Here is a 27,542-nt window from a genome sequence, read left to right as displayed (position 1 = left end):
TGCTCCCATCATATGTTCTGTTTTTCTTCTCCCCCTCCCCTGGAAGTCAGAGGAAGTCATCATAATACCATGTCTAATTCTTATATTTTGAGGTACTTTTTTGTTGTTTTTGTTTTCATTTTTATACATAAAATGGTTATAATTTTCCTGCTTTTAATGATGCAGAAAGCACAAGGAACTGTTATGAAGTATCTGTGACTAAAAAAATGGCACTCATGAAGAACACAAGATACCAAATTTCAGGCTTATCAGAGTGGGGACTAAATGAACATTGCCTCTGAAAGGAAACATCAAGATGCCTATAGAACAGTTTGGGCGATAGGGAAGAATGGGAAATGGACTGAAATACCTTCCTACAACTGCCAACTATGCACGCCCCAAGAACCTTAACATCAAAGCATGTTAGCAAACAATGTGCAGGATACATAGCACAAAATTCTGTGTGGTTTATCTGTGGTTCATGAACCATGCTGCATGCTTTGAATAAGCATCAATAAAGTCTCTATAAATACATTTCAATATCACAACAACTGTCTGGGCAAACACTCAGGATCACAGTGCTGGCACAAAATAAACCCCTCCGCATCTTGAATCCTGACATTGTCATACAGACAGATAAATACATAAATCCATATTCTTATAAATGTCAGTTTAAAAGGTTCAAGTCTCCGCATCCAACTACAGTCTTAAATTGCCTAACTGTTCATCAGCAGTAGAATTTGCAACTGTAAGATATACTACTGTGTTTGCAGATAAACTGACTAAATACTAATGGGAGAACTTATTGATAAAGTTGCAATTTTTTAGATACAATGCATTTAACATTTTTTAGAAACATGAATATCATGCAGTCACTTTAAAATGAAATATATGCTAAACTCTGCGCTACCTAGCAATTGCATAAATGATGCACACATAATGGTCCAGCATGAAACACTTCATAGTTTCTTTTGGTTGAAAAATAAGTAATATTTGGTCATACTTTTACACTGAAATGGTATTTACATGAAAAATTAACAATTCCTATGCCTACTGGCATTTAAAAAATATATTTGAAATAAAAACTAAATTCTACTCAAAATCATCACTGCACAAGTGACTTCTACAAAGCATAAATTACCCTTTGATATATTGCTGTAATCCTATGAATAGCAGTAATCCCATGAAGGAATTTAAGAGAAGCTAAAAACTGAACTGTTTGCAGAATGAAAGCTTGTTTCCTATACCTTTTCTGTTTAAGTTTTACCTTTTGCAAATCATATCTATGTTTTGTCTTCCAAATTCTTTAAGACATAACTTAAAATATTAGCTAATAACTTCCTTTCAGAATGTCAATCTGTGAGCAAGAATGCTGTAGTAGAAGGAAGACTGATTCATCTATGCCTATTTTGAACCCTTAGCATTAGCTCTTAACTCAATTTAACAATAAATCCTTATTCTAATCCAAACGGTAGCTTAATATTAGTCACTTTAAATTATGTAAGACAAGACACCATCATACTGAATCTTTATCATGCTTATTTAAATTAATTAATGCTGTGATTAGACATGTGACAGCAATACTGCTTAGGCAGGTTTATGCAGCAGCTTTTTCAACAGCTCATTCCTGCTACACCAACGCCACCACACTTCCGTGTATGGCTATACTGGGAGGCAGATCAAACGGAGAGAACAGATACATCTGTAAAAAGTAAGGCACAAAGGAGCAGGAGTAGGGAGAGGGTTATTTTTGAGCTACACCCATTCCCTGAATCATTTCACCAAGCAGCTGCATAACAGTAAGGGGCAACATGACCTGTCACTGCAACAAAGAACAAACAAACTAAACAAAAAAGCAAAACAAAACAAGAAAGAGACCACATTGAATTATCATATATAGAAAAACATTCTGAGAGGCAACACATAAATTGCAACTTGTCAACTTCATTATTATTCTCGTACACTTTGTAAATAAAGAAACCAAATTATACACCAATACAAGCATTTGCTAGGACAGTAATAATGAGTCATTCACCACCAACCTGGTTCACTGGCTCATTAAAGTTGGCAATAAGTCCAGCACGCAACGTAGTTTTTTCTTCTTCAGAAAGAGCACTGTAAGAATACAATTATTAGAATATCATTTCATTTTCAACAAAACCCAACTACTAATTTATACTTAGAATTATTTTGTCACTATTAATGGACACAGAAGCTGATCATTATTCAGTCAAATTCAGTTGCACAAATGCTAAAGATTACTTTTAAACACCATGTTCTTGAAACTCATGTATTTCAGCTTGATAAACTATCAAGAGCACATCCACTGTAATTCTGCTATCTCAAGGTATTTGAAAAGAGAGGGAACAGTGAAACATCCAAGTACTTATGAAGCCCTTTGAAATCAGGTTTTATTGTGACCTCTGCAAACCCAAGAAGCAAAAGACAAAGTTCACACATACAGTAGGGTACACAGCTATATTAAGGAAAAAAGCTATATAAAGTATGAACTGGTTGTTATTAAAGAGTTATTATACAGTTATTACTATGACAATTATGACTGCAGCATGACCTGGCCCATATACGCTAGTGGATCAGGACAAAAAGGTGCTAAGAATAAGGCAATCAGATACAAAAGCAATAATCCTTTTCAACTTACTGAACTAAGAAAGTACTAAAGGAAGAAAGTTATATTGCTTACAAAGGGTGGACAAGTAACCAGGAGGGAACACAGAGACATTGTCTGAGCAGCCAGGGGTCAAGTTAGGACAGTTAAAGCCCAGGTAGAATTGAATATGGCCAGGGAGGTCAAGGGCAACAAGAAGGACTTCTACAAGTACATCACTGATAAAAGGAAGGCTAGGGAAAACATGGGTGCTCTCAAGAAGGAAACGGGAGACCTGGTTACACGTGAAATGAGGAAGGCTGAGGTACTCAATGACTTTTTTGCCTCAATCTGCACCAGGAAGTGCTCTAGGCACAACACCCGAGTCACAGAAGGCAAAGGAAGGGACAGGGAGAATGAGGTGCACAAGTTCATGGGACCTGATGAAATGTAACCAAAGGACCTAAAGGAACCCATGGATGAAGTTGCTAAGCCACTCTCAATCACGTTTGAGAAGTCATGGCAGTCCAGTGTAGTTCCCACCGATTGGAAGAGGGAAAACGTAATGCCTTTTTTTTTTTTTTAAGGGAAAAAAAGACAACCCAGGGAACTAGAGGCCAGTCAGTCTCACCCCTATGCCAGGCAACATCATGGAACACATCCCCCTGCAAACTACACTAAGGCACATGGAAAATAAGGAGGTGACTGGTGACAGCCACCATAGCTTCACTAAGGGCACATGTGCCTGACACATTTGCTGGCCTTCTACAATGGGGGTACAGCTTTGGTAGATAGGGGAAGAGCAACTGACATCCTCTGCCTGGACTCATGCAAAGCATTTGACACTGTCCCACACAACATCCTTGTCTCCAAATTGGATTTGACAGATGGACCACTCCAATAAGGAATTGGCTGGGTGGCCGCATTCAAAAAGTTGCAGTGAATGGTTCAGTGTCCAGGTGGAGACCAGTGACGAGTGGTGTTCCTCAGGGGTCAGTATTGGGACTGGTCTTATTTAACATCTTTGTCAGCAACATTGACTTGATTAGGATTGAGTGCACCCTCACCAAGTTTTACAATGGCACCAAGCTATGTGGTGCAATTGATCTGATGCCAGATACAGATGCCATACAGAGGAACCTTGACAGGTTTGAGAAGTGGGACTGTGTGAACCTCGTGTAGTTCAACAACACTGAGTATGAAGTCTTGCACCTGGAAAACTACAGGCCCATCAATCTCACCTCTGTGCCAGGCAACATCATGAAGCACATCCTCCTGCAAACTATGCTAAGGCACATGGTAAATAAGGAGCTGATGGAAAAGGAGGTGACCCTCCTAGAAAGTATGCTAAGGCTTGAGAGGTGGGCCCATATGAACCTCATGCAGTTCAAGGCCTGCATGCAGCAACCTCATGCAACTACAAGGCCAAGTGCAAAATCCTGCAACTCTGTCAGGGCAACCCTAAGCATGGGCTAGGCAGAGAATGGATTGAGAGCAGCCCTCAGGGGAAGGACCTGGGGGTTTTGCTTAATGAGAAGCTAAACATGAGCTGACAATGTGTGTTTGCAGCCCAGGATAGAGTTGGCTTTCTGTGCTGCATCAAAACTGTGGCTAGCAGGATGAGGGAGGTGATTCTCCCCCTCTGCTCTGCTCTTGTGAGACCCCACCTGGAGTGCTGCATTCAGCTCTGGGGCCCCAAACATGAGAAGGACGTGGAGCTGTTGGAGCAAGCCCAGAGGAAGGCCACAAAGACGATCAAGGGGCTGGAGCACCACTCCAGTGAGGGGCCCCTCACTACAAGAAGGACATGGAGGTGCTCAAGCGAGTCCAGAGAAGGGCAACGAAGCTGGTGAGGGGTCTGGAGAACAAGTCTTACGAGGAGCGGCTGAGGGAGCTGGGCTTGTTCAGCCTGGAGAAGAGGAGGCTCAGGGGCGACCTTATCGAACCCTACAGGTACCTTAAAGGAGGCTGGTCTGTTCTCCCACGTGCCTGGTGACAGGATGAGGGGGAATTGGCTAAAGCTGCGCCAGGGGAGGTTTAGGTTAGGTATTATGAAGAACTTCTTTACTGAAAGGGTTGTTAGGCATTGTAATGGGCTACCCAGGGAAGTGGTTGATTCACCATCCCTGGAGGTCTTTAAGAGACGTTTAGATGTAGAGCTTAGTGATATGGTTTAGTGGAGGACTTGTTAGTGTTAGGTCAGAGGTTGGACTCGGTGATCTTGGAGGTCTCTTCCAACCTAGATGATTCTGTGATAGGCTGAGCGAGTTGGGGGTGTTCAGCCTGGAGAAGAGAAGGCTCCAGGGACACCTTAAAGCAGCCTTCCAGTACCTAAAGGGGGCCTACAGGAATGTTGAAAATGTACTTCTTACAAGGGCATGTAGTGACAGGACAAGCAGTAACAGCTCCAAACTTGAATAGGGTAGATTTAGATCATACATTGGGAAGAAATTTTTTACTATGAACATGGCGAAGCACTTGCACAAGTTGCCCAGAGAAGGTGTGGATGCCCCATCCCTGCAAGTGTTCAAAGACAGGCTGGATGGGGCTCTGGGCAACCTGGTCTGGTGGGAGGCATCCCTGTCCATGGCAGGGGGTTGGAACTGGGTTGTCTTTAAGGTCCCTTCCAACCCAAACCATTCTGTGACTCTATGATTCTACAAAATGCAAGGAAGACAAGTAAGAAGGACAAACTGTAAGCCATAAAGGTCAATTTTCATTCAAGTAAAGCTTTAAACTACCTTTATACTTCTTTAAGTGACCTCTTTATCAGTTTATGAGTTCATGTTACAAAATATCGTATCACTCCCCTACTGCTTCGGGCTTCATATGAGCCACATAACTCCTTTTAATTTCTGGACAGGAAAAACTGCTTTCCAAAATGCCTTGTTGGTATTTGATTATATAGTCAGGAAAAATAAATGCTCTTTTATTTACTGATGATAGCTAGAAATCTGTTTCTTGCATACATCAATCAAGGTTATTTAGGAAAATTTTACCTCGCATCACAATGATTTAGATGCATGCATTCAATTATCACATCTCAAATGAAGTCTAGTAGCTAGAATCAGAGATTAAACACACTAACACTACCACTTCCTGTTGTCTGATCTCAGTTGCCAGTCTATGATACTAACCCACACTTTCTACACAGCAAGATTTAAAATTATACCTAAAGCTCCCTAAAACAAAACTAATCTACACTAATCTAGGCAAGTATTAAATATTCATCTCAAAATACAAAAAAGTAGTATTTACCCTAAGATCAAACATTCGCAGCAATTCTGTTATTTTTACTTTTTACCCGCCTTTGCACAAATATGTACTATTTCCCAAATCAAAGACATATCACTAAGTATTGTACACAGGGGTGGGCCATTCATTGTTTCATTGGTGACTTATAACTGCATAATAAGCCTTATTTTCAAAAGTAATTTTAAAGAAAAAAAGGAAAAAAGGACTCATGAGGATGAACTCCTCAAATACAAAAGCTTATGACAAGCAAAGCTGGCAAATACTAAGTATAAGAATTTAAGAAACTAATTAGGATTCAAGTGGTATAGCGCATTTTTATGTGATTTGTACAAGTAAAGTAGTCTCAGGCCGCTCACAGGAGGATGGAAGAATTTACCATGTAGCTAATCCAACAGTGACATCTGCTGGACACTGGAACCCCAGCTACATATTCACCTACTGCAGAGTTGAGACATAACGGCTGAAAACCATCTTCATCCTTTATTATATTGCAAGAAAAACCCACAACTCCATAGTGAAGTTGTAGGCAAACCAGAAATTAGGAAGAATGCATGTTATTCAACAAACTGTTTCACCTCAGCACTGAATCACAAACAAAAAATTAAGATCTTCTGCAGAACAATTTTAAACTCTATGTTGTACTCTTCCACAGTTTGCAGTTTCAAAGTTTTTGATCTTTTTCCAACTAGTTCATAAACCAGAAATATGAATCTGAAGATACTTATAATTAGTGTTAAAACAAAAATATTACACAAGTTGCTACCACAGTAATCAAATCAAAGAATTAAGTCCACAGAAGACAGGAATTAATATAAATTCTCTGTGAAATCAAAAGTATTTTCAGGAAAATGAACTCTTAATACCATTCAGATTAAAGAAGTCTTTTCTAAAGAAGCCAAAAATGTGCAAAATTGTAAAATGAGGAAGCTGGTAACACTTCCAAAAGATAGACAAAATTGTGCCTGAAAACAGGCCATTACAATCCTAGACTCCTTCCTGTAGCAATCTGGAAAACTGCCTGAGAAAAATAGGAGAAAGGACATTCAAATGCCCATCTCTAAATATACTCTCACCCAAAAATGCTGATTTTAGTTTAAGGCAGGTAAAGAATGAGTAGCATGAGTAGGATAAATAGCAGTGGTGAATGTGTGCTAAAAGCAAAATATTTCAGAAGGTTCACTTTCTTTTAAAAAAATAGTTTGTATTCACCCTTCTGTAACTGTGTATTTTATTATAATGAAACACTCAACCACTGTACTCTCCAAAGAATTCATGATCTCAACTTAATATATATTTTCCTGCCTTGTAGTACTAGCAGTTGTGAAACCACAAATGCAGAGAAGTAGGGTAAAACTAGTCCTGCTATATTGAAAGAAAACTAACTTCAGTACGCTTGTACAACAGAGGCATTTTACTGGTTGTGAAAGTTTTTAGAGATTCAAGATTCTCCACAAGTATATAAATATTCAAGACTAGCAGTCTAAAAGAATCCTTCTTTAGCTGTTTTACTAATGAATTAAAGCTACATGAAGAGGTCATTTATCTGCAAGAACTCTTTCAGTTCTCACAGTTCTTCAATCTACGCACCAAATTTCAAATTTGGCAAATGGCCGAAGTGTCAATAGTACAAATTTTTCAACCAAACAGTCTAGAAAGATCAGAGCAAGCTTCGACGTACTACCATGTATGGACAAGTGACAGCTGCTGATCTGAGAGATGAGGTGAAAGATGAGAATTATACAAGGACTAAAGAAAAAATGCAACCTGTTGAATGTAACCTCCAAAAATCATGGTATCCAAAACACAACTGTTTCAAAGAACGACTGAGGAACTGCCACTAAGAACAGTATTTCTCAAAATGATTTCAACATATTCAACAAAAAGAAAACTGATCTGTGTTAGCACAAAATACTGGCAAGATGTCCCACAGAAGAAATTGAGAAAGACAATTAGAATAGGGTTAAAAATGGGCAGTATGAAAATCTAACATGGATTTACTCCATGCAATCTTTAATAGTAACCAGTGATTTTATTTTTTTTTTTATTACATTACATTTGCAACAGTAAAAGCATGTTGAAAGACTGTTACTCATTTTTTACCTCACACTAAAAAGATTGCAGTCATTACTTCTGCAGGAAATTAATCACTGACTTTTACGCCAGTGCTACTAATATCTATCCAAAAAAAATAACACATTGGAACAATGTATTTTAACTGGTTTGACTAATACTTGTTAAGTAAGCAGCAGTAATGTAAACAGCATTATCTTGTAATTTTAACCATGCCCAAGACAGTATTTTCCTCTCAAAAAAGAGAATCTGCTTGCATACGTTTTTCAATCATATACTAATCCACCTATGCAAAAGTTCCAGTGCTTCACGTAATAATGGAATACCACACTATTTGAAATGCCCTGTAGGTAGAGAATTTCACTACTTTTCCCTCTTACTGACACATAAACTTGGTGGGTCTTCAAAAAAGCTTACAGTACAAGGCAAACTACACTAAACTACCTCACAAAACATTATGGAAACCATGCCATACTTTCTGAGTTTTAGTTTTTCTTTTTAGTTTACAGTTATACTCCATAAAAACTGGACCTGAAATTCCAGTTTACACCCTACACAACCTGACACTGATGTTCCACCTATCGATATCATTAGCATCTAAAAGACAGACGTAACAATTCCAGGTCTGTCATAGCTCCTGTAAAACTAAGGAAAATTGAAACCGTTTTTTAAATTACATCTACTTTTAAAGGAAAAAGAAAATAACTCACACACAGAGCAGTGACAAATATATAGCTCTGTAGTTACCACAAATTATAATGGCATTCTTAACTTTTAAGTAAATGCTCACGAATACTGGCTAGATTTTTAGTTTCTTTGGAGAACTTTTTATCATGCATTATCAGAACAACAAAAAAGAGGACCAGAACTTTCTATCATGACAGCTATTGCCTCTTTCTCATATAAAAGGAACAAGGGGAAATGGCATCAAACTAAAAAAGGGTAGATTTAGATAAGACATCAGGAAAAAGTTCTTTACTCAGAGGGTGGTGAGGCACTGGCACAGGTTGTGCAGAGGAGCTGTGGATGTCCCATCCCTAGAAGTGCTCAAGGCCAGGCTGGATGGGGCTCTGGGCAACCTGGCCTAGTGGGAAGTGTCCCTGCCCAAGGCAAGGTGGTTGGAAGCCAAACCATTCTATGATTCTATATATTCGATAAGAATTCTGAATTAATGTGTCTCAAATAACCTCTCCAAGAAGCCTCCTACCTGTCACATCTAATAATCTATCTAGGTCATAACTTCATAAAACTTACGTCGCTTCAAAATCTGGCATCTATGAAATAAAACTCGTAACTCAGTTTGAGAGTAAAAATATGAACAGTTGTAAGAAGTAATATGAACACAGACTGATTCATTAATGATCCCCAATATTGAGATGTTCTATCAATTCCACCGTCAATTCCAAAGCTGCTGCTATCAGCCAAGAAACATACTGTTTCCAGTTGGGTAAGTGTAACAAAACCTATTGTAAGTTAAGTGCAAGAAAACTAGAACTTACTGTGGCGCAACTCGTCTCCAATAGCGATCAATTCCATTTTTAAAGTACAGCACAGCTAACCATCTGACATTCACATCCAGGGTATGATTTGTGAAGATGTTCTGTTTAAAAAAATAAGTTAAAAGTTATTCAGCATGACACTCACAGGATAGAAGTTGTATAAACATATGCACTGGCATATGTATAAATACACCTACCTCTGTATATACAGTTGTATATAACCAAAATGCACAGTCAGCATTTGACAGGCAAGTGAAATAACATGTTAAAAACTACTTTTAAAAGATCACAGAAGTGCTTAGCACTAGGTCTAATAATTTACAAAAAATAAGACCAATATATAGTGTAAAGATAATTCTAATCTTGTCTGGCTGAGCAGGGAATATAACAGCAATAACTACTAGCATCAACCAGTTATTACATTTTTTTTTTTTTTAACAAAACAGATGGATTCTGGCTGCAGGAAAAACAGTATTCTGTATCACGCAGATTTCCAAAATCTTTCAAGAAATTTCTTCATTATCTTGACCCACGCAAAGAACCTTCCTCACTACCAATATGGTAGACAGGAAAACAGTGACCTGCTAGGAGAGCAACTCTCAAACTTGCCTATGCTTATTCTTGAAAATTAGCTTCTGCTGCTAGAGTTATGTAGGTATCTGTGTATATACTTATATATACACATATATTCACACACACAATACATACATATACACACAAATGCATATACACACATACAGGTATTATTTTATATGGTGCCGTTGTAAAATTAACCAACTGGGAAAAGCTGAAATAAATGATGGCTATTGAAACTTAATACGGGTACTACTCTGGATAGCAGCTCTCCTGCTGCTTTACAGCTGTGTCCACCATCCCCTTAAGAAAAGGGTGACTACACTAGATGGTTTCGTCTTGAGGGTGAGAGACATTACTCTTCTTTGGGGGATAAACTGGCATAAGCTCAGTGGTCTTATTTTATAGTGCACTTGAATGAGTTAGCTTCAGAACTCTACTAAAACACAAGGTTTCAGGTCAGAAGATTCTGCTACAATTGGGTGCCAGGTTTGATGCAATTAAAAATACACTCTTCAAAGAGCTGAGGACTATAGAAACCTAAGATCATCAAGCAACACACCAAAAAAGCCACAAACCCCAATCACTACAAAGCAAACACTTAAATGCTAACAAAGGTATCAGTTCGAAACTAGCAAGCTTTAGAAAAATACCAAAAAGGTTGTAATTTCTGTGACAGCATTACAGCTACAAGAACACCACAAACTCATACAACTGGTAAAGGACAAAGGTTGCTTTTCAAAACAAACATTCTAACTCTGACTTTTCATCTCTGTTCTTCAAGAGAGGTACATAACACCTTCACAAGAAGCATAGAAATAAATATTAACATCTCCACTGGGTACTAAAGGTTATAGATTCACAGATGGGTTTCACTGTGAATTACGGTTTTCTGTCTTGATCATCCCATAAGAGATATCTGACGTTAAGTGCTTAGATTACTCCCCTATCCCATAGGGATTAGCTGTCTTACCGACTCTCCATTTACAACCACCTGCTTCACCCCTCAAGACCTCATTTTCTGCTCCACTAAGAAGATACCAGCTACCTTCTCCTTCAGACAGTCGGATTCCCGTAATCAAGTTAAACAAAGTAGAGATTCTCCACTTATATTTGGTTTGGAAGATTACTGTTTATATTTCACACTTGAAGAAAGTCTCATGTGTCCCCAAACAGGTCTACTTGATCACATTAATAGAATTAACAGGATTTGATCCTTTTAAACGCCTCAGTTATTAGCCATTATATCTAAAACTCCCACCAACTTCAATTACAGCTGTGAGTACTCATCGTGTCCACCACATGAGCTGTACAGCTGTAATGCTCAGAAAACAAAGAATTCTAAGTCAGAGGCAATTTCTGCTGTTTTCTTTCAAGATTGTTTGTCACTACCGAAACACTAAGCAGCAGGTAAAACTGAATTTGGCAGCTCAATCTCTCTTCCTAAATCCTGACTTGCTTCAACTTTTCAAAAAAGGGGGTCTGCAGAGAACAGAACGTCACCATACAACTCTGTGTCATTGTGTCCACTGAAGGCAGATGTTTGTAGAAAAAGCAGTTTATCTGCATGTTTTTTAAGACTGTATAGTTCACATAAACACATACACAAAGGAATACAAGAACAACACTGTTAAATTCTGAGTGTCTTCTCTGAAACTGTTGGGCCTCCTTCTCAGAAGATGTTTCTATCACCTTGCAACATGCTAATGCATCTGTATCATCAACAGCAGTGGAACCTTCACAAGTTTTCATCTTTTCCATGTCGGGAACCTTACTACCAGCCAGTCTGGTAATCTCCCTGGAAGTCCCTCTCTACTGATAAGGAAACCAATCCAACCTGGGAATCAAACTCAGTACACTGAAAAGCACGGGGAGCTTTTCTTCTACAAAAACCGACACAATGCACCACCTCCACAATAAAGAAAAGGTGTATTTCCTCGGCATATACAACTGTCACCACCTCCTGGGGTGGTAGAGGCAATTTCTTTGGCAATGGCCTTCTGTTATCTACAGTTCGCAAGAGGACAACAACAGGTTTAGCACTAGAGGCCCAATCAATCATGATGCTAGAAGATGGATTTCCTCCTTTTTGTAAACAACTGGGAAAAGAATCTGCTTTGAGACAGTGACAGCAATGCTTAGCATGGCATACTGTACAGATAGCAGCAGCTGGGCCTTGACAACTAAAAGCCTCCCTCAGCTAAACATTACTGTTCAACAGCATTCTAAAAAAGTCACATTCAAATTTACTCACAATGTAAGTAATAACACTTTTGCACTGTATCTTACCAACAAGACTGAATAAAAACCTGGCTGCGTCTCCCACTGCTTCAGTTGTTCCTCAGCTGGTTTCAGTACTGCAGTATCTTGACTAGTAGCTTGCGTCAAGACTTGCAAAACAATAGTACTTGCACTGTTGAGATCCATGAAAGTCTGAGAACATTTTAAAAGGAATAAAAACACTTAAAAGAAGACAGCAAATACAGACAAGTAATTTCCATGCATTTTATCTAAACAAACCCCACTAACTTTTCATTAGACTACACTGTGTATGGTAACATCACACTGACTCACACGCAGTATCAAGGTACAGAAGTGATTAAACTATTCTGCTTTCAGAAAATCCTCCAGAGCAAAAAGCAAACATGAAGTCTGTCACTACAAGTACATTTACTAGATTTGAGGAATTACGGAAAATATTTTGATTTTAAACTGGTTACCTCTCCTGTGAAGCACAGCAGACACAGCAAAACTCGAAGTCACAATAAACTTCAGCTCCAAGCAGGCAACACCATGGGGTTAACTAAAACAGGAAAAAGATGCAGAGTATTAACAGTTCTTTATTTTCAAAATAGTTTTTCCTCAAAAGAAAAACTGATCCATTTCTGATAGTTATATTCTGTGATTCAAGTATATATAGACATTTTATATCTACTTTAAAGGATGATTTGTGGAATCCTGTTCAATTAGAGTTCTCAATGAAATTGAATTTTCCTCAACATATTTGTATTTATTATCTGTTTAGCATCACATGATAATCAGATGAATTTAGAGTGCCAACTGCGTAATTTCCAATATAAATACATTCTTATGATTGTCCTGGTTCCAGTTAGGACAGAGTTAAGTAGCTCATAGTAGCTGGTAGGGTGCTATGTTTTGGATTAGGATGAGAAGAGCGCTGATAACATGCTGATGTTTTAGTTGTTGCAGAGCAGTGTTTACACCAGGCCAAGGACTTTTCGGCTTCTCGCTCTGTCCTGCCAGCGAGCAGGCTGGGGGTGCAGCAGGAGCTGGGAGGGGACAGACCCAGGACAGCTGACCCAAACTGGCCAAAGGGGTATTCCATACCATTTATGTCATTCTCAGGTTACACTCTGTCCAATACATTCTAATTAATCACCATTTTCATCTATGATATATAGCAATCATGGTAGTGATGACATACATTATTATATAATAATTAGCATACTACAATTCAACTCATGGGCTATTCTCACCCAGTATCAAATCCCCTTGAGGTACACACCGGACCTCCCCATTCTTTTGCATTACCCACCAAGTGCATCCAGGTCCCTGAGCAAAAGCAATTCCACGAATGGGTTTGCCTTTTCCTGAGGCAGGAGTAGCCCAGACTGTTTTACCCAGCATGTTTCTTACGTGCACTACAGGAATTTTATCCCCTTCTACAGTGCGTAACAGGTTTGATTGGGCAGGTCCAGCTCGGTTGGCAGATCCCCTGGTATTGACTAACCAGGTGGCCTTTGCCAAATGTGTATCCCAATTTTTGAATGTCCCAGCACCCATTGCTTTCAGTGTAGTCTTCAACAGTCCATTGTATCGTTCAACTTTTCCAGAGGCTGGTGCATGATAGGGGATGTGATACACCCACTCAATACCATGTTCTTTGGCCCAAGTGTCTATAAGGTTGTTTCGGAAATGAGTCCCGTTGTCTGACTCAATTCTCTCTGGGGTGCCATGTCTCCATAAGACTTGCTTTTCAAGGCCCAGGATAGTGTTCCGGGCGGTGGCATGGGGCACAGGATATGTTTCCAGCCATCCGGTGGTTGCTTCCACCATTGTAAGTACGTGGCGCTTGCCGTTGCGGGTTTGAGGGAGTGTGATGTAATCAATCTGCCAGGCCTCTCCATATTTATATTTCAGCCATCGTCCTCCATACCAAAGAGGTTTTGACCGTTTGGCTTGCTTGATTGCAGCACATGTTTCACAGTCATGAATAACCTGTGCTATAGTGTCCATGGTCAGGTCCACCCCTCGATCACGAGCCCATCTGTAGGTTGCATCTCTACCTTGATGGCCTGAGGTGTCATGGGCCCATCGGGCTATAAATAATTCACCTTTATGTTGCCAGTCCAGGTCCACCTGAGCCACTTCAATCTTAGCAGCCTGATCCACCTGCTGGTTGTTTTGGTGTTCTTCAGTAGCCCGATTCTTGGGCACATGAGCATCTACATGGCGAACCTTTACAACCAGGTTCTCTACCCGGGCAGCAATATCTTGCCACAATGCCGCAGCCCAGATGGGCTTGCCCCTGCGCTGCCAGTTGTTCTGCTTCCATTGCTGTAACCACCGCCACAGGGCATTTGCTACCATCCATGAATCAGTATAGAGATAGAGAACTGGCCACTTTTCTCGTTCAGCAATATCTAAAGCCAGCTGAATGGCTTTTACTTCTGCAAACTGACTCGATTCACCTTCTCCCTCAGCAGCTTCTGCAACTCGTCGTGTAGGACTCCATACAGCAGCTTTCCATCTCCGATGCTTTCCCACAATACGACAGGACCCGTCAGTGAACAAGGCATATTTCTTCTCATTTTCCGGTAGCTTGTTGTACAGGGGGGCTTCTTCAGCACGAACCACCTCCTCCTCTGATGATATCCCAAAGTATTTGCCTTCTGGCCAGTCCATAATCACCTCCAAGATTCCTGGGCGACTGGGGTTTCCTATTCGAGCCCGCTGAGTAATCAGTGCAACCCACTTGCTCCATGTAGCATCAGTTGCATGATGCGTAGAGGGGGCCCTTCCTTTGAACATCCAGCCTAGTACCGGCAGTCGGGGTGCCAGGAGGAGCTGCGCTTCAGTACCGACCACTTCCGAAGCAGATCGAACTCCTTCATATGCTGCCAATATCTCCTTTTCAGTTGGAGTATAGCGGGCTTCAGATCCTCTGTATCCCCGACTCCAAAACCCCAGGGGTCGACCTCGAGTTTCCCCAGGTTCTTTCTGCCAGAGGCTCCAGGTGGGACCATTCTCTCCGGCTGCGGTGTAGAGCACATTCTTTACATCTGGTCCTGTTCGGACTGGCCCGAGGGCTACTGCATGAACTATTTCCTGCTTAATTTGTTCAAAGGCTTGTCGTTGCTCAGGGCCCCATTCAAAAGCATTCTTCTTACGGGTTACTTGGTAGAGCGGGTTTACAATCAGACTGTAATTTGGAATATGCATTCTCCAAAACCCCACGACACCTAGGAAAGTTTGTGTTTCTTTTTTGCTAGTTGGTGGAGACATAGCTGTTATCTTGTTGATCACATCCATTGGGATTTGACGACGTCCATCTTGCCATTTAATTCCTAAAAACTGGATCTCTCGTGCAGGTCCTTTAACTTTATTCTGTTTTATGGCAAAACCGGCCTTCAGAAGGATTTGGACTATTTTCTTCCCTTTCTCGAAAACTTCTTCTGCAGTGTCACCCCACACAATGATGTCATCGATGTACTGCAGGTGTTCAGGAGCTTCCCCCTGCTCCAGCGCAGACTGGATCAGTCCATGGCAAATGGTAGGGCTGTGTTTCCACCCCTGGGGCAGCCGATTCCAAGTATATTGGACTCCCCTCCAAGTAAAAGCAAACTGTGGCCTGCACTGTGCTGCTAGAGGGATGGAGAAAAATGCATTAGCGATATCAATTGTGGCATACCACTTGGCTGCCTTTGATTCCAGTTCATACTGGAGTTCTAGCATGTCCGGCACTGCAGCACTCAGTGGTGGCGTGACTTCGTTCAGGCCACGATAGTCCACTGTTAGTCTCCACTCACCATTAGACTTTCGCACTGGCCATATGGGACTATTAAAAGGTGAATGAGTCTTGCTGATCACTCCTTGGCTCTCCAGTTGACGAATTAGCTTATGGATGGGACTCAGGGAGTCTCGGTTGGTGCGATATTGCCGCCGGTGCACAGTTGTGGTAGCGATCGGCACTTGCTGTTCTTCAACCCTCAGCAACCCCACAACAGAAGGGTCCTCTGAGAGACCAGGCAAGGTAGACAACTGTTTAATGTCCTCTTGTCTCCAAAGCAGCTATGCCAAAAGCCCAGCGGAACCCTTTTGGGTCCTTGAAATATCCTCTTCTAAGATAGTCTATGCCAAGGATGCACGGAGCATCTGGGCCAGTCACAATACGGTGCTTTTGCCACTCATTACCGGTTAGACTCACTTCAGCCTCCAATACAGTTAACTGCTGGGATCCCCCCGTCACACCATAAATACAGATGGGCTCTGGCCCTTTATAGCTTGATGGCATTAGAGTACATTGTGCACCGGTGTCTACCAAAGCCTTATACTTCTGTGCGTCTGACGTGCCAGGCCATCGAATCCACACAGTCCAATAAACTCGATTGTCCCTTTCCTCCCCCTGGCTGGAGGCAGGGCCCCTCTAGTCCTGGTCAGAATCTTCATTTCTGTGTTTAAAGGACTGCCTGCTGGAAGTTGGAGCAGCAAACCTTTCAGAGAACTCCTTTTTCCCAATTGTTTTCCTTTGCAATTCACGTACCCGTGCCTCTAGGGTCGCAGTAGATTTTCCATCCCATTTTCTCATGTCCTCTCCATGGTCACGTAGGTAAAACCACAGGGTGGCGCGGTGTGTGTGCCCACCATATTGTCTTCCTTGCATAGATGAACGTTTACCCCTAATAGCTGAGACACTGGTTTGTACAGGTGGGGAGGAAAATAATCTCTCTTCAAGTTGGTGGATCTTTTCAGAAAGTTTCTCCAAGGTATTCTCTTTTAGCTGGTGGACACTGGTTCGTTCAGGTGAAGGGGAAGATAATCTTTCTTCAAGTTGGTGGATCTTTTCAGAAAGTTTCTCCAAAGCATTCTCTTTTAGCTGGTGGACACTGGTTCGTTCAGGTGAAGGGGAAGATAATCTTTCTTCAAGTTGGTGGATCTTTTCAGAAAGTTTCTCTAAAGCATTCTCTTTTAGCTGGTGGACACTGGTTCGTTCAGGTGGAGGGGAAGATAAATTCTCTTTAAGTTGGTGGACCTCTTCAGAGAGTTTCTCCACAGCTGAGACACAGGCCTTTAGGGAAGAGGAGAGATTTCCTTCGTACTGCCGGAGTATTTTAGTCACTTCATTCACTGTGGGATTCTCCTCCGTTTTCCAGGCTAGTATTGCCAATGAGTTGGCATATGATGATGGGGCACTCTGTACAAACTTCCGCCACATGGGTAGTGTACACCGGACTGCATCTGGATCTGCGGATGTTTGTGCGTCGTCTAGGTCCTTATAAATTACTTCCCGTACGGCCAATTCCCTCAGGTACTGAATTCCCTTCTCCATGGTGGTCCATTTGCTTGGTAAACATACAAGTTCTTCCTTGAAGGGATACCTTTCCTTCACAGCTGACAGGAGACGCCTCCAGAGGCTGCGAGATTGTGCTCCATCTCCAATTGCTTTGTCAATGCATGCGTCCCTAGCAAGGGATCCCAGCCGCCTGGCTTCCTTGCCCTCCAATTCCACATAATTGGCTCCCGTGTCCCAGCACCGGAGCAGCCAGGTGACAAGCTGCTCGCCTATACAGCGACCAAAATCTTTTCGCACATCTCGTAGCTCACGCTGGTATAGAGTCCGGGTAATTACTGTTGATTTTTCGACATCCTCATCCTCATCTTCAGTCTTCTGCACCTTTGATGGCCGGTGTAGAGTCCGGGTAGTTACTGTTGATTTTTCGCCATCCTCATCCTCATCTTCAGTCTCCTGCACCTTTGATGGCTGGTATGGAGTCCGGGTAGTTACTGTTGATTTTTCGCCATCCTCATCCTCATCTTCAGTCTCCTGCACCTTTGATGGCCCAGCCTCGTCTTCACTACGCCCAGACTTAGCAGAAGACTGTCTGCGTTTTAAACGACCTGAGCCTCTATACCATTTTTTCACCTTGTCTACAGGGGCAACTTGCACTGCTACAGCTCGTTTCTCTGACCCAGACACAGGGTCTGCCACAGGGGTTGGAATACCCTCTGCGGGGTCAACTTGCACTGCTACAGCTCGTTTCTCTGACCCAGACACAGGGTCTGCCACAGGGGTTGGAATACCCTCTGCGGGGTCAACTTGCACTGCTACAGCTCGTTTCTCTGACCCAGCCACAGGAGTGGGAGCAGCTGCACGAGCTGGGGCAGCTGCAGGAGCCGGAGTGGCTGCAGGGGCTGGAGCTGGAGCGGCTGCAGGAGCCGGAACGGTAATGGTGATTAATTAGAATGTATTGGACAGAGTGTAACCTGAGCATGACATAAATGGTATGGAATAAGGGGTGGATATCTGTCCTGGTTCCAGTTAGGACAGAGTTAAGTAGCTCATAGTAGCTGGTAGGGTGCTATGTTTTGGATTAGGATGAGAAGAGCGCTGATAACATGCTGATGTTTTAATTGTTGCAGAGCAGTGTTTACACCAGGCCAAGGACTTTTCGGCTTCTCGCTCTGTCCTGCCAGCGAGCAGGCTGGGGGTGCAGCAGGAGCTGGGAGGGGACAGACCCAGGACAGCTGACCCAAACTGGCCAAAGGGGTATTCCATACCATCTGGGGTCATGCTAAACAATATATAGGGGTGGCTGGCCGGGGTGGGGGGGCCGGCTGCTCGGGGATAGGCTGGGCATCGGTCAGCGGGTGGTGAGCAATTGCATTGTGCATCACTTGTTTTCTTACACATTATTATTGTTAATACTATTACCATTATCACTATTATTATTATTATTGTTATTATTATTTTCCTGTCTTAATAAACTGTCTTTATCTCAACTCACAGGCTTCACTTTCCCGTTTCTCTCCCCCATCCCAGAGAGGGAGGGGGGAGGGTGAGCGAACGGCTGTGTGGTGTTTAGCTGCCAGCCGGGTTAAACCACAACAATGATCTATAAAGACAAACCAAAACATTGCCCTCCAAATGACACAGAGAAGAGAATGACTGTAGGAAAAGAATTAAAACAAATTGAAGAGAAACATATACAAAAACAACTACAAAACCTGACAATTAACAGAACTGGTTTTCTGTCTACAAAAACCTCCATTTATAACCTATGTAAACTTATTGTAATACAGAAACATGTTAAAATATTTCTATACTTAAGTTCTCCAAATAAAGAACCAATCACAGTTTATTTCTCTTCTACAAAGATGTGTGAAAATTTGTTCAAAACTGAAAAAAACTTTATCATTCCAATTTCACCAAAAAAAAAAAAAAAGAGGCAGAAAATTGTTATGGTGATAGTAAAAATGCCAGAGAAATCAAACCTTATTCTGATGCAGGTGTAAAATTTTCTTTTGAAAAAACAGAAACCACCCCAACACCAAAACAAAAAATAAGATTAAAGATTTGTTATTCTAGAAATAGCCCTGCAATATTAAATGGAAAAAATCTATGAATTCACAATATATGTATGTCTCCAATCTTCCTTAATGAAAAAGGACAAAAAATTTAAAGGTTTTAGGGTTGAAAAAACAAACCTTAGCGTACTTTCAAAAATACTAACCACTAAAACATCTCTCTTTACAGCAGTAATTGAAAAGAAGCAAGGAATCTTCTGTTTTATACTTGCCATGTGATATATCTTTTTATGTCTCTGCCTTAACTGCCCTACAAAAACAATTTACCTTCTATTTCTTCTTAATTACTTGTACCATTTAAACCTTTATCAGCTCACAGACTCTCTAAAGATTTCCTAAGATTATGAGAGCTTCACATAACTTTAAACATTCAAATTCTTAGCTTGCTTCTTAGAAAGCCATCAATTTCCATGGGACCAAGACCCTGATGCACACTGTAAAATCGAGCTGGGACTGGTTTGCACAGAACAAAGAAACAATGTCAAGGTAAGACTTGGGTGTTATACTAAAAGTCCTGCTAGGTTCATTTTTCCATCAAAAGTAATAATGAAATCATAAACCTGTAAATAATCTTATAGGCACGACAGTAAGATGACATATTTAGGTGCTATATTGTTAATTTTTCTCCCTTTCAGGGGATATTTTGGTATCTTGAGTACCTTATGCTGTCTGTCTGCATCACTGCACAGTCAAAATTAACCAGGAAGCAGCAAGACAATGACAGCACATAAAAACACTGGGTTAACTCACATGGATCACACCAGGAACTTTATATCGCACAGCACAAAGTACTTGAGTAAAACAGACACACAAGCAAAGCAGCAGTAAAAGATACATTCAGATTTTTCTGGTATAAACACTGTAGTGCTAAAGTATGTCTATTATAGCTAATAGAATTTCAGAGAACCTAAAAGAAAGGTAGTGAGGGAAACGAATAGAGGAAAATAAGTAAATGGGGGTAAAACGTCCTAAGAAGTAGATGTAGAGCTTGCACAAAAGACGAAAACATATCAATTCCTACAAGATCAAAACTATAATTCATACTTGAAGTGATTTCAAATATTTCCACTTAAAAGTCAAACTATCTGCTTTCCAACAGAAATACATTCTCATCTTACACCAGCCATCAGAATCTGATAAAGTATAATTTTGGAGCACCTAATCAACTAAAAAAATAGCTGAACATTAGTTTTAATTGTGAGGTGAAAACCAAAAAGACAACTTCTGAAAGTTAACAGGCTTGCAGTGTGTACATGCCTAAGCAAAATGTTACATAATTTCTTAAACTCCAAATAAGTTTATTTTAAGCCTATTGATGAACCATGTTCTTCAAAGAATGATTTACACAGGAAAACTGCATGTATCAACAGCAATTCTGTGGCACATATCCAGATACTTGCTGTAAATATCCATTGCAAGGACATGGAAAAAAAATCATTAATGAACTTCTGTGTAAAAACTGATTTTTCACTAAAAAACTAACATCATGTTTGGTAAACAAAACTGTTTCTCAGCTACATTCGAATCCAATGCAGAAAAGGAGGGGTTTTTTTTTGTCTCTTCTCCCAGGGAATAGTGCTGCTACTAGAGTTTCACATAATTCATCAAGAACAGCTCTCATTAGATAACTTGCTTATTGAAGTTAGTGTAATACAAACAAAAACCTGTAAGGACGTTTTTCATTTTGTGATTTCAAAATAATTAGCTGACAGATCTAAAGATGACAAAAAAAGTCATAGAAGTATTTGCAAAGTTTCTTTTTTGATAATGCTTCTCATTCTTCGAGAAGTCTGTATTTTCACTTAAAAAAAAAATGGGGCTCACTCCTAGAAGAATAACCTCAGCAGGTCAGAACAAAAAATAATTTAACCCATCATTCTGTCTCTGACAAAGACCATACTGGATGCCCAAGTGAGAACACCGGAATAGGACAACCTTTCAGTGATATTTCTGAAAAATAGTCTCCCATCCTCCAGAAGACTGTGGTTCAAGGACTTCCTAGAAGCAGGCCGTTTGAATTTAACAGCCCCCAGTTCTTCCACAAATTTACACCGTTGGTTTTTGACCCCATGTAGACGATATCCCTCACACAACATTGGATGAGGCTGTCACAAGCGAAATACGAGATAAAATTAAACTTTGCAGCTTAAGCTAATTACAAATAAGGTATGCTTATATAAAAAGCTACGATTACTAAAGTAAAGAGTACCACCCTATGCTTACCTCTGCACCCCTTAAATGCTGGATGCTGGAGAAGGATGAGGAAAATGCATAGATTTTTACTTGCATCAAGCTCCCATATCATTTCCACACCACACTGCCACGCAACTAAGGGTGCTAGGCATAAAAGAGCAGGCAGAACAGCAAGCAGGTGCTTCTTCAGCAGCAGTACTGGTTTATGCCAGCTGGAAGCGTTCATCCAACTGCAGGTTTAATAAACAAACACTGACAGCTATTAGGAGATCCAAGATCTATATTAAGATGCCTAACAGTACCCTAAGAATGAATGAGTACGCATGTTTAGGGACGTCCCTTTTCAGTGAAATGGAAAACTGTGGTATTAGCAGCATGTCTTTTTCTCATAAAAATCAATCTTAACACTAGAAAAGTACTTTTCCCTTAAATCTTAAAAAATTTAAATAAATTACCAAATTCAGATACAGGGAAAAAAAAAAAACCATGCCTTCAAGATGACTTCAGCATTCCTTTAAGCTAGTGAACTTTCAACTACAAGTAATTCCTAAAAGGAAAAAAAAATCCTGGGAACCAATGCGGTCTATCAATCTTCTTTCGCTTCTGCCTCATAAAGAAATACTTCAAACAAACATATATTAAAACAGAGCCAACTTAAAAATTGGTCCCAAAAGGGAGACATATACTTCCCTTTCCACCACTCCCCCCAGCTCCCTTTCCTCCTGTTTTTGTCTTTCCACTCCCTTCCTTTCACCATCTCTCATCCTCACTTTTGGTAAGCCGGCTGAACTCAACAATCATCCGGAGAACCAAAAGTTGTTTTTCAGTGTTTTTTTTGTGTTTTGCAAGGTTAGTGTGTCAAGTCACCTGAGTACACTGTTCAGCAGACACCAGAAGAGGCTACAGGACGTTGGAGGAACACAGGACTTCCAGCACTGGCATCAAGCCATTACAGGCTCTGGTTTTAACAGACAAATTCAATTCTGATTCAAAAGTCTCTCTTGATATTCCTTTCCCAAAAACAACTTTATTTTCAACAGAAATCCTATCCTCTGCATGCACTCTGTAAAGATGATCAACACAATTAGGGCATCAGCTCTTATCTCAGGTGTTAGTGGATCCTCCCAGAACACAACTTTTACTGCTGTCAGTGCAGAGATGCTTTCGTGCTATCAGTTCCTGCAGATAGGACCCAACCAGGTCTGGCGTTTAGCTGACAGTTAAAGCTTTGCATACCATAAAAACATGATTTTTCAGATGAGGAAGAAAAAATTGTACTCCTTCCAACCACGCACGAGTGTAAGTACATAATATAAGGTATATATTTCTAAAAAATATTTTTTCAAACATTTTCATTAGATAAGTAGAATACATTAGATCATCAGAGATTGAATGTAACAGTAGAACACAGCTGGATTGCATTAGGACGATGAAAGCCCCACCAAACCACAACTTTAGGAATTATATAAAAGCTGAAGCAGGGCTGTTCCAGGTCAGACCACTTTTAAAACAGGAGGTGCAAAAGTCTTTTCTGTTGCACAGCAAAAAACAAGGGACATGGGTTACATCACAGATGCGTTACACCACAGGAACAAGGATTTTCTCCACAGCCTGCTGAGTACTTCCAGTACTCAATTCATTGTTAAACAAGTTCTACAAGATGTGCTGAAGATGAAACAGATGAGGCAAGTATTAAATACTTGTTATCTTTTGGGTACCTTCACAGCCATGACAGGTGCACAGAAACATTGGTGGAGTCTATCTACATTAAAAACACCACTTTCTTAGAAGGCAGGCAGGGGCTGCACTTTTGAGTAGTAAAAGACAGTTTCCAAGCTTGATCACTGGGAAAAGCTTAGTGTTTCCAACCTCTATATCTAATCTCAGAGCTTGTTTTCAAAGTAAGCAGTGAGCAATTTCAGCAGCACTCGTTGCTTTCTGCTGCTTTTCTGTGGTTTATACCTATTGCTATCGCAACTAATCAGGAAGCACGTGGGGATAAAAAGAAAAGAAATCCCTTCAGCTGAGGGTATTGAACATCTTCCAATTGCAAATCAAAGCATGGGTTTATTGCCACATCAGAATTTCTGCTCGTATGGAGGAAGTGAGCGTAACCACATACAAGAAGGAAACCTATTCTCCACGACCCTACTGCGCATGCACAGACCTGTGACAGCAGCATATTCCCCAGTTTCCATTGAAATAAAAAACTTTACTTACACCTAGAAAATATATAACACCTCAAATGCAACCCCTCAGCACAATGAGCCAGTGATGTCTTGAGACACCAGGAAAACCAATGCTCTGTTCTCATTCTTACCTTCCAGTGTTCAGCACTTCTGTTCCTACTCACCAACTCCTACATCTCCTTTCCCTTGCAAAAATCCAGGATCCACTTTTCCTGTTCTACACTCCACTCTTTAATTCTCTTTGTAAGAAAATACACAAACATGCAGTTCTCTCCAAACAATAGTCCTAGTCGCTTGAATGTTCTGCCATCATGTTTTCCCTTATCAGTCAGTCCTCTTAATAGAGGCTAAAAAGTATACTGGTACTTTTCCCATACCACTGAAACACATATGAATTTTAGAATCACTCATCAATTATGAAAACAAAAAAAAAAAAAAGAATAGCTATGTATCTGCAAGGGAACAAAACATTTGTAAATGGCTACAAACTTCACTTTTTTGAACTTCAAAGAATGCAGTATTCATTCAAATCCCAATAATTAATTCTGTACATTTGTTATCTTTTGTTAATTCCATAAATTGTTTTCCACCGTGATGAGGCGTAAGAACGGATCTAGTTACAATCCTCTGAAATTGGTTGAATTATTGCACAAAATACATAGTGTTATTGCTGAAAAGAATGCAAACTACATACTGGGCTTCTTTTAGAGGGACATGGTAAGCAGCTCTAGGGGTGTTACCATTTTCCTCTGTGCAGTAATGTGTGAGACTGCTTCTAGCATGCTGTCTTTGGCTTTGTCATCATTGCTCTCCCTCTCCCCGGTTCAAAGAAAAAAGTGCAGAAATTGGAAAGCCCGGAGTTACTAAGATGATCGGGATCTGACTTATGAGGAGTTGTTGAGGACTTGTTCAAGTGGTGAAGCGGAGTTAAGGGACGACTTAAAAGACACCTACAAATAACAAACAACTACCTGAAGAGCACTTTCAAAGAAGACAGAGCCAAACTCTTCAGGTCAATGGCAGATGATAGGCTAAAGCTACAAACTGCAGCTTGGGAGGTTCAATAAGAAACTTATGACTGACTGTTTTTCAGCACATTTATTTTAAGGAAAACAGGAAAAACAAAGTTGTTATTCTGAAAAGCCACAAGAAACAGTAAGGGGACACCTTTTAAAAAAAAAGAAGGTGAAAGCTAGGATCTGCGGCAATATTCATGTGGCATTAACAATGCTTGTAAGGATACGGTCAGTTTCAGGAACAGCTGGTAATCATTCCAACCTCTCTCCATCATTCTATAAATTTTCCTATGAGCCTTTTTTCCTAAGATTATAGTACCTGTATCAATCATGCCAGATGTTAGTATTTCTACTGAGTAGTAAAAACAAACAAACCACCAGTATTCTGAATGTTCAGGGTATTTCTAGAACCATTAACAACTACACTAATGACCACAATCACTACAAAGATTAATGTTAGTCATTAAGACTTTCAAAAACAATAGATTTTTTATGTAAATGAGGAAGACTGTCTACACTTTGCCAATTGAAAACATAATAAAGAGAAATAAAGACACTTATATAGGAAGGAGCTACAGTGTTTCTTCTCCTCACTGCTATTGACAGAAACAGAAGAATAGAACTTATTTATAACAATTTGTATATGTATATATTTTTTACAAGAGTACAACACTGAAACTAAAACCCAGTTATAAGAAAAATCAGCATGCAGAAGACACCAGGGAAGAAGCAGTAAACAAAAAGGAGGAACACAGGAATAATGGAGAACTGCGAGCAAGGCTGATAATATTTACAGAGGTATCTCGGATTACATTATAAAATATGCAGATGAAGAAAAATGGCCTCTTATGGTAAATGGAAACTAGCCAAATGAAACTGACCAAAAATCCCAACAGAAATAACAGGAATAAAAACTGACAGTGGGACTATTCCAAGGAATATGCTTGGATATAGCTCAGAGGAAACCATGTCATAGGGCTCAGTACCAATAACACAGAAAAAGAAAAAAAAAAGAGAAACACAGAGACAATAGAAGAATATTTTTAATGTTTAATAGTCAGCTTATGCAATGACCAAACTCATAAGACTAATCTTATTCCCTATTCTTCCTAGCTCATCTTATTTTAGTAGATTTTCAAAAACACGACTGAACACTTCATAGTGAATTAGCATTCAAGAGCTGACATATAAATGCAAGTTTCAGTCTGCCTTCATGCAGAGACTTTAAATTAATTATTAAATAGTTAATTGAACTGAAAATTGAATTGAAAACAATTTCTGAAGATGGTTAGAACTTGTGTCTGATGATACAGTTTGAAAATTTTCTATGTTCAGCTTGGGCAACAAAAGCCTTCATTAGGCCATATATATATATATTTACAGTACAAAACACCCTTTTGCAGAACATTACAATGACGGAATGCGAGAAGAAAAGTAGAGAGTGATGAACGATACTAGCATTTAAGTTTCAAGAAGTCATAACCCATAAGGAACACGCTATTTGTAAGGACTGAGGTGGCCCCATGTATTACGAATGTGAATCCAAAAGGCACTGCACACACATTACAGATACACTTCATCTTTGAGGCAGGGGAAGCAAGGTATGTAGCAGCAGAACCTGGAAACTGCACCAGCACTGTGTTTATGGCCACGTTCTTACACTTCACACGTTGCCAACTTGTACGTAAACACGAATAGGAGACATAACTCACCACTCCTGCACCCACCCTGCCTTGGATTTTGGGAAGAAGCCGTTTCCAGTAAGTTGTCAACTGCTATCCCTCCAGAATCTGTAGGAAAAAAATAAGCGTATTTAGCAAAAAAAAAAAAAAAAAAAAAAAACAAACCAACTAATAAAACGGTACTCGCCCTTTTCCACAGAACAGAAGTTCTGCCAAGATGCAGCCCGACCGCTCGGCTCACCGACGCCTCCCCGCCGGCCGTACCCGCACGGAGAGCCACCGCAAGGAGAAACGCGGCAGCGGCTCCCCGCGATTAGCTAGCAGACCCCTTCTCCCTCAGAGCCCCTCGCCACGCGACCTACGCGCAGAGCCGGGAGGAGAAAAACACCACACAAAAAATAAGCCGAAGCTGAGGCGGGGCAGCGGGGAGCACACGCGGCGGCCAACAGCGCGGCGAAGGCCGCCTCGCCCCCTCCCCGCCTCCCGGCCGGGCCCGGCACCCCCCGACCCGCCGCGGTACCCGGGCCGCGGCCGCTCCCTCACAGACGGCGGCCGTTGGCGGCCGTTAGCCCCGTGACGACGGTGCCGGCGCGTGCAGCGGGGGCCCGGCGCGCGGCTCACCGTTGGCGGCGGGCGGTGGCGGCGCCGCACGCGGGGGTGGGCGGGGCGAGGCCGGCGGTGGGCGGGGCCGGCCCTGGCGCGCGACCCCCGCCCGCTCCGAAGCTGGCGCCACGAGCCCGGGGAGGGGAGGGGGGGGAGGGTGCCGCTGCAGCGCCCCGGGGATGACGTCATCGCCCAGCGACGCACGCGGGGGGGCTCTCCCCGCCCGCCCGACGCCGCGCATGCGCGTGCCGCCGCCGACGGGGAGGGGGGGG

At 41.2% G+C, this 27,542-nt stretch overlaps 1 protein-coding gene across 8 annotated transcripts in view; it reads right to left on the bottom strand.

Annotated features, from left to right (window-relative positions):
- IPO11 (importin 11) overlaps window positions 1-27,370 on the bottom strand; it is a 110,332-nt gene extending 82,962 nt beyond the window's left edge. Inside the window, exons 1-7 of one of the 8 annotated variants that reach the window (XM_066988838.1) lie at window positions 27,289-27,303; window positions 26,855-27,025; window positions 26,698-26,775; window positions 12,702-12,784; window positions 12,271-12,414; window positions 9,409-9,509; window positions 2,022-2,094 (exon numbers count right to left, since the gene is read on the bottom strand). In XM_066988838.1, coding sequence (XP_066844939.1) covers window positions 2,022-2,094; window positions 9,409-9,509; window positions 12,271-12,408 — 312 coding nt within the window. In that variant the 5' untranslated portion in view covers window positions 12,409-12,414; window positions 12,702-12,784; window positions 26,698-26,775; window positions 26,855-27,025; window positions 27,289-27,303. The other 7 variants (XM_048055127.2, XM_066988840.1, XM_066988839.1 and 4 more) reach the window with 7 other exon arrangements.
- Window positions 27,371-27,542: the final 172 nt, after the last annotated feature.

This window comes from Anser cygnoides, chromosome Z (genome assembly GCF_040182565.1).
Source record: "Anser cygnoides isolate HZ-2024a breed goose chromosome Z, Taihu_goose_T2T_genome, whole genome shotgun sequence".
In the NCBI taxonomy this organism is placed as follows: domain Eukaryota; kingdom Metazoa; phylum Chordata; class Aves; order Anseriformes; family Anatidae; genus Anser; species Anser cygnoides.
This window is presented reverse-complemented; position numbering and strand designations above follow the sequence as displayed.